The sequence below is a fragment of the Pteropus alecto genome, unplaced genomic scaffold (assembly GCF_000325575.1).
Source record: "Pteropus alecto unplaced genomic scaffold, ASM32557v1 scaffold220, whole genome shotgun sequence".
Lineage (NCBI taxonomy): Eukaryota > Metazoa > Chordata > Mammalia > Chiroptera > Pteropodidae > Pteropus > Pteropus alecto.
This window is the reverse complement of record NW_006430043.1, coordinates 2,215,078-2,222,602: the sequence shown is the minus strand read 5'-3', so window position 1 is coordinate 2,222,602 and position 7,525 is coordinate 2,215,078. Positions and strand designations below refer to the sequence as shown.

The following is a 7,525-nucleotide window of genomic DNA, read 5'->3' as shown; positions in this document are numbered from 1 at the left end:
AGCGGCGTCTGGAAGGCCTCCGCAGCCCTACTGGATGGCCTTATGGGGATGGCATCCCTGCGTCACAGTTTCAGCACCTCCTCTGGGCCTTGCTCCCTATTTGAGCTGAAGCCTGGCCTGTGGAGCCGGCAGCCCTGGGATAATGCAGGATAGCAATGCATAGTTGTAAGATGACTGTTCTATTGAGCACATCCCTGCTTGGCTGGGGCTCTAGGGCAGGACCTGACTCTTGCAGAGACAGGCAGGGACTCTTTGAGCAGGGGAGAATCTTAGCCTCACTCCAGGGCATGATAAACCACTCCATCAGGAAGCCTTCCCAGAGGAGCCTGCTCAGGTTCCTGTCCATCTTTCCTCCTTTCTCCTAAATGCACGTCTACATCTATGCTTACTGGGTCAGGACCCTCTCCCTGATGGCTCTAGAAACTCTGGCCTCCTTACCCTGGACCATCCCTTTGAGCAGGCCTATGCTGAGGTCGTAGGAGGGAGGCCCTGCCCAGAGGCCAAGTTCTGGGAATGGGATGGCCTAGGTCAGGGTTTGAGGGCCCTTGAGTAATTTGTGGCTGTGTGAAAAGAATTTCTAAGGGCCCCACACCTTGAGATCCCACAGATTGAGAAGCCGAAAGTAGATTTGGGATGGGTGAGGGTCAAGAGAGGGGGAACTAACATCGAGGATGGAGAAATTAAAAAGGTCTGTTAAGCCTCTTCCACGTGTCAGGCAGGCTATGGAGGAGACTGGGGAAGGGTGTCTGGGATACCTTCCCAGTAGGATCAGTGAGCAAAGTCTTGAAGGAAGAGGAAGAGTTGACCAGGAGAGGAAGGGCTCTTCAGGCTAAGAGAGGAATAAGATAGTAGAAACTGTGTGGGATGGTGATGATGAGGACAGCCAGTATCACTGGAGTGTCAGAGGTGCTAGGGAGCTCAGAGGAGCAGTGACTACTTCAGGGGCCCTGGGAGGCCACAATCGAGGCATTACCTTGCATGAAGTCCTTCAATGGCTCTCTGTGGTTTATGGGACAAAGTCTAGAAGATTTCTTGGAACATCAAACAAGATCTTCTGCATCTATTGCCCTTCTTCTCTGTGTCTCATCTCTTCTATACCCTCCTTCTCTCCACATCCCCTACCACTTTCCGACCCCACCAAACTGGCCCGTTTCTCTGAACCTGCTGACTGATGCCATGTGTTTGTGTTGGACAGCTCAGATATGGAACATTTCCATCATCGCATGCAATTCTAATGGATAGTGCTCATCTGCAAGGAAGGTATCTGCCATGGGCCAGGAGGCTTCAGATTCCTGGAGGCTGTGAAGTGGTTTAAGATAGACTAGGGAGGCAGCATGGGGCCATGGCAGAGCTCTGGACCTGAAGATAGGAGAATTGATTTCTAGTCTGGGCTCTTCCACTCAACAGCTCTGTATTTTGGGACCAAATGCTTGGACTATCTGGGCCTCAGTGGATTGTAAAATTAGGCTGTATAAGCCACCTGAATGATTGCTTTTTTTTTTTTAATTAAAAAATTTTCCCCAGTTTAGTTTATCAAATGTTCCTCAAACTGTTGTTGATCCCTTCACTATGCTAGGTACTAGATAAGCCAACATCCTCTATCAAGCAGCGTGCTGGGGAGGTCAGGCAGGTGTGGGTATTCTATAATGAGGGCAGGCCTCTGGGGCCAGGCAGAGGCAAGCACAGGCTAATTACACTTTCCTGCCTTCATAGCACTTAGCCCAATTTGTAATTATTTGTTGTTGGTTGTTTACTTGTGCCTGCCTCCCCTGTGGAGCACAGGGACTATGTGGTGCTTTTGTCATCTCAGTGTCCCAATGCCTGGCAAAGTCCCTAGCATATAGTAGGTGTTCAATGACCATTTCTTTCTGGAATGAGTAAAAGGCCACCCTTCTGCCCAGGGCACTTGTTATACCTTGTTGGGACACAGGATACAGCATCAAGAGCTTCAGATGGTGGACAGACCCAAGGTGGGTTGGAGAAAAGTCAAGATGGGGAGACTCTACCTTTGGAGGCCAGCTCTGGAGGCCAGCTCTGGAGGCCAGCTCTGGAGGCCTTGCACAATGGGACCTGGCTGCCTCCTTGCCAGGCTGGGCTGGGCTGACTGGAATGGGCCTGTGGTTGACACTGAGTCCTCTGCCCAGGGTGTCACACATACCATCACTGGATGCCTGGCATCCTGCTCCTTCGGTTCCCACTCAGTGTGGGTGAGAACTCTGATGACTTCCTGCCACGGCCCAATGCCTTAGGTGGGTAAGAAGATTGATGGTCCTCCCTGCAAAAGAAAGAGGCAGAAGGAAGCTTCCCTAAGTTGCCAAAGCCCCATTAGGCCTAGGGTTTAGTCAGGCACGTATTTGGAGTAGGGCAGGGACCAAGCCATAACCCCCCAGGTACCTTTCCTTCAGTGTACAATCTGGATAGAGCAGGTGGGCGTTGGTTTCCCTGGCCCAGGTTTAGGATAGGCCCAGCCTACCTGGGGATCCCCAGCTCGTGCCTGGCTGTGTGTTTCGTGCATGCCAGTGGCGTTTCGGCACGTTTGCCAGGCCTGCTTCTGGGTGGAGAGGAGGAGGAAGAATTGCACAAAGGGAAACTGGCGGGAGGGCCCTGCTTCCTCTGTTGGCTCACTGCCTCCCAGGCAGGACCAGGACCAGCATGTGCCCCTCGGTTCCCTGGGAAATGCCGTGCTATCTCATCTGCTTCCTCCCCCAAGAGGAAATGCCAGGTCCCAGCAATAGGGGTCTTGGTGGCCTCTGGCTACTTTCTGTTCCATCTACTGTGCCTGGTCACTCAATCAATGAGGACGGTCCCTTCCAATCACTCTCATTTCTCAGCCCCGAGACAGACAAACGCTCAGCGTTTCTCCTTTCTCCCACACACATCACCCTCCTGTTTGCCTCTGAGCCTTCATGTGGGCCACTAAGCTGATTTGGCCTGCCTCTCCCTTCATCAGATCTTCCGAAATAGCCCCCCTCACTTGTCCTTTGGAGGGGAGAGCTTGTAAAAGGAGGCTTCATGATGGCAGGGACTTTGTTTTGCTCACTGCTCTATTGCCACTGGCACATAGTAGGTACGCAAAAAATAGTCGTTGAATTAATGCACAGTGTGCACTCTATTTTTAGCACTTGTTTCTGTGGCTCTCTTAGGCAGGGTCTCTTCCCTCCCCCACTCTCTCCCACCCTCCCCCACTAGACAGGGTCTGGGGATACTGTTTCACCTCCTCTGAGTCCCCCCAGGCCTGGAATCCTGGTTACTGGAAAAATCAGCCAATCTTGCCTACCCTGTCCTGTGTGCCTTCATTCAGGAAATGCCTTCTGTATCTCTCCTGGGTGCCTGATCCTGGGTGCTGAGTAATGGGGCAAATACAAAGATAAATGAGGCAGAGTGGTGACTGGGTATTTTCCTCACATTCCGGGTCCCCTCTGTCTCCCAGTCCAATGCTTTTGAACTCTAGGATCTCTTGCCATTCAGTCTCTGCCTCCAGGCCAGCTACCCCTTGTTCTAGCCTCCTCATCTTTCCAGTCCTGGCACTGTACACAGCTATTTAGGAGGTGTCCCCTCCCTGGGGCTGCTTTCAGAGAAGAACAAGGAGGGACTAGAAAGCTGGGGTGGCTGACAAAGGCAGGACCAGGGAGTGGTAGGGCATCTGGAGATTCTTATTTGTAAGCCCAAACCGCTCCCTGAGCTTCAGCCACTGCCTTTATCTGCCTTGATAATAAACCGAAACCATATTCTGCTCCCTGTTGAGCGATCAGTGCCCAGCCTCTGTGAGCCTGCCAGGATGGCAGCGGCCCAGGATGATGCTGGGCACTGTGCCAGCTGACAGGTCAGCCCTGAAGCTGCAACCAGGAGGGTAGCCACCAGCCTGCAGAACACCCCACATGCTGGGATGTCCCTCATCCAGGGGTCTGCAGTGCCCATACAGGGCACACAGGAGGCTCTCAGGATGGATCTTGAGAACTGAAGCTTGAGCTATGGCAGCTTATGGTTCGTTCATCTTTATAACCCTAACACCGGGCATAATGCCCAGCATACAGAAGGAGCTCAGTAGTGGAACTTTGTGCACTTAGCACTCATTTATCAGGACCTACCATGTGTAGGTAGCTGCATCCTTTCCCTCCCCATCCTTCCATCTCCTTCCGCCAGCACCTTTGGAGATCTCCTGATGTAGCGAGATGTGGGGTGTCTCCAAGGTGGTCATCTGTGAAAGGCCAGTCTGAAGCCAGGCCTGCATAATGTGTCTTAGGGAGAAAAGGAGGAAGAAGTCCTTCCATGTGTCCCCATAACCCAAATTAATACTCAGGCGTACAAAAAGTGCTCACACAGGTGGCCTGATTTCATCTCACCAATGCTGCTCAACAGGCTGGGCACCCTGCACTTCCATTTTGCAGATGTTTGGGGTTTACACCCAGATCTTCTTCCTCCAGACGGAGCCCCCAGCCCAGGCTTCCTCGTGTTGGTTAGAGTGTTAGCCCATAGTTAAGCTCTGAGGTTCTGGGAGAAGCTGGGAGGAGCTAGGGCCTGGGAGATGGGAGAATAGCTAGGGTGGAGATGGCGTGAGGAACAGAGGGAGCAGGGCACAGGGCTGGGCCAATGGGGCAGCAGGCAGGCTCAGGACAGGGCCCCCAGCCTAGGCTCTGGATGGAACAGGACTGGCCAGTGGGAATCTGACGACCTCAGCTCCTCTCTGAGGTGCCATTGTTGCCTCCTGAGTGAGCAAACAGCGCTGGTGAGATTGGGGACTAATGGGTGTTTTCCAGAGGGTGAATCCTCTACACAGGGTTTATCTTCCGGGGTCATCGTTCTGCAGTCTGCACTTAGCAGGATAATAGCAGCCTGGTCTGGGGCTCCTGGCTGCCTATTGCCCCCGGGCCCTGCAAACAGATGGAAGCAGATGAGGGAGCGGAAGACAGGAATAAGCAGAGGTATCATGTCCCGGCCCTACCCTGCTTCCTTATCCCACTGCAGCTGTGTGTGCCCATAGCTGTGTGGCCATCTCCCCTCATGCCAGGGCCTCATGGCAGCCCAGACCCAGGGACCCTCACAGACACCCATACCCCCCACCCCGTCCTTATTCCAGCTGTCAATCCCTGCCGAAGCCCACAGGTATCCCCTCTGCAGTCCCTCATCCACCTTCCTCCTGACGCATGGGGCTCCTCTGCTATCCTCGGGAAGCAGAAGAGGGAGAGGGCAGTACTGTTGATCCAGGACATCCCCTGTATCCCACAGTGTGGCACAATGTTCCGTGTTCACACGGCTTTCTAAATGCCCATGACCATCTGGGGTGGTAGGAGTCATTTCTAGATTACTGCTGAAGATGCTGAAACTCGGGGAGATTAAATGACTTGTCCAAGGTCACATTATGTGGTAGGCGGAATAATGGATCCCCCAAAATATCCACTTCCTGATCCCCAGAACCTGTGAATATGCTACCGTACATGGCAAAGGGGACTTTGCCAACGTGATTAAGTTAAGGATCTCGTGATGGCAAGATTATCCTGAATTATCTGGGTGGGCTCATTGCAATCACAAGGGTCCTTTAAATGTGCACGAGGGAAGCAGAGAGTGATGTGATGTGAGAAAGTCTTGACTGGCCTTTGCTGGCTTCGAAGATGGAAGGGGCGCCAAGGAAGGTAGGTGGACCAGGTGGGGAAATTATTATCTTCTAGTACCTTCAGAAGAAGTGCAGCCCTGTTGGCACCTTAATTTTAGCCCATTGAGACCCATTTTGGACTTTTGACCTCCAAACTGTAAGATAATGAAATTGTGCTGTTTAAAACCAATAAATTCATGGTGATTTGTTACAGCAGCAGCAGGAAACTAATATACCTAGCCAGTGGCAAAGCTAGCGTCTGAACTTGGGACTCAGCCTCCAGTCTGCTCCCTTCCACCTTACTTGTCTGATGACTAAGCTCTGCCCATCACTCTAGGCTGCCTCTCTTCCTGCCCCCTGCCCACATTTTCTGAACTGAAAATCGGGCCCCACAGCTTGATGCATGAAAGCCTATTGTTGAGGAAGTTGAGAGAGAAGATTCAAAATTGGAACAGAGGCTCGGTTTCAAGTGCTCTCCTCCTCGGATCCCAGCCTATCCTTTCTGTCTCTCCACTACTGGGGGAGGGGTGGGGTGTCAGGAGTTCTTAGAAACATGCCTAACAGCAGCCCATTTCTTTAGAGGTTCAAATGAGGCAGGACATGTGCTAGCCATTAGGGCTCAGGGCTTAGAGGAGGTTACAGTCTTAAACTGACACGGTCTCTACCCAGAGGGCACACGCAGCCTGCCTGCTCCTGCACTTTGCCAGGTGGTTTCTCCTTCCTGGGGGCTGATCTTCTGAACTGGAGTGGGTGAAGTGGGAGGGGCGCATCTGAGAGCCTCTTTGGTATGGGGCCCCAGCGGTCTGTGTATCTCTCTCAGGGCAGGGGAGATATCTGTGTGTCAGGGTACCTGGTTATGGGAAGATCTAGGGATCCCACCTCTCTGGTGTGTGTGTAGGGGCATATCTCAGATCCTGGGGGCCTCTCTGGGCAGTGTGTTCAGCTTCTGTGTGTGAGTATGTGAACATGTGAGTGTACAAGGGTGTCTACTCATATCTCTGTGTGAGTGTGTATGTGAGCGTGCCTACTCATATTCCTGTGTAAGTGTACATGTGAGCGTGCCTACACATGGCCCTGGAGTATCTGCATGTATTAGTATGTCTACTCACTCTGAGTGTGTAAATGAGTGTATAAGTTTGTGGCCATATCTCTTATGCCCCTGTGTGTGTGAATTCCTGAGTATGTCTAGTCACACCTGTGTGAGTGTGTCAACACACATATGAGTGCCTACTATTCTGTGTAAATGTCTGAGAGTGCAAGCATGTCTTTTGTATGTGTGAACATGAGAGTGTGAGCATCTCTACTCACACCCCGGTGTGTGAAAATGTAAATGTGCCTACTCCTACCCTGTATATGGATGTGTGAACATGGAGTGTGTGAACATGTCTGCTCATATCCTTATGTGTGAACAAGTGAGCATGTACATGTGCAATCATGCCCACTCATGTCCCATCTGTTTGTGTACAAGTGTGTGTCTCTTCATACCCACGTGAGTGGTTGAGTGTATTTACTCACACTTGTATGTGAGTGTGTGAACGTGTGAGTGCGAGAGTGTCTACTTTCTCCTCTGTGTGTGTGAATATGCGAGTGTGTAGGCGTGTGCTCTTCTAGCCCCGCGGAGGTGAGCGGAAGCTCCCTGCACCTTGCCAGCATTGCCTCACTCCTGTGACACAGCCACTAATGACTATTTGCCATTGTCTGTGTGATGGTGGCATCACCTGCACTAATGATAGTCTCCCCTGCCTAATGATCTGGCTCCTGCCCCATCATTTAGGAGCCACAGGAGCACTCTGGGACTGTGGCCAGAAAGATGTTGACGAGCTCAACACATTTCCCACTGGGATGCCAGTGGAGGTGGGGAGAAGCATAAATCCCACCCTCCCTTAAGCCCTCTGGGTGTCCTGTGTGGGCTGGGAATTTTGGCCAGGTGAAGGC

At 52.1% G+C, this 7,525-nt stretch overlaps 1 protein-coding gene across 12 annotated transcripts in view; it reads right to left on the bottom strand.

The window, feature by feature from the left end:
* The window catches only part of KRT80 (keratin 80), a 40,681-nt gene that overhangs the window by 25,841 nt on the left and 7,315 nt on the right, over positions 1-7,525 (bottom strand). For 6 of the 12 annotated variants that reach the window (XM_025045379.1, XM_015588444.2, XM_025045393.1 and 3 more), the window contains exons 2-5: positions 4,089-4,238; positions 3,278-3,343; positions 2,395-2,551; positions 2,159-2,275 (exon numbers count right to left, since the gene is read on the bottom strand). Coding sequence is in view for 1 of the 12 variants with exons in the window: in XM_015588444.2 (XP_015443930.1) it covers positions 2,159-2,161 (3 nt within the window). In the remaining 11 variants the exon portion in view is untranslated. Of the gene's footprint in view, positions 1-2,158; positions 2,276-2,394; positions 2,552-3,277; positions 4,239-4,343; positions 4,872-7,525 lie in introns of all 12 variants that reach the window. The other 6 variants (XM_025045392.1, XM_025045389.1, XM_025045386.1 and 3 more) reach the window with 6 other exon arrangements.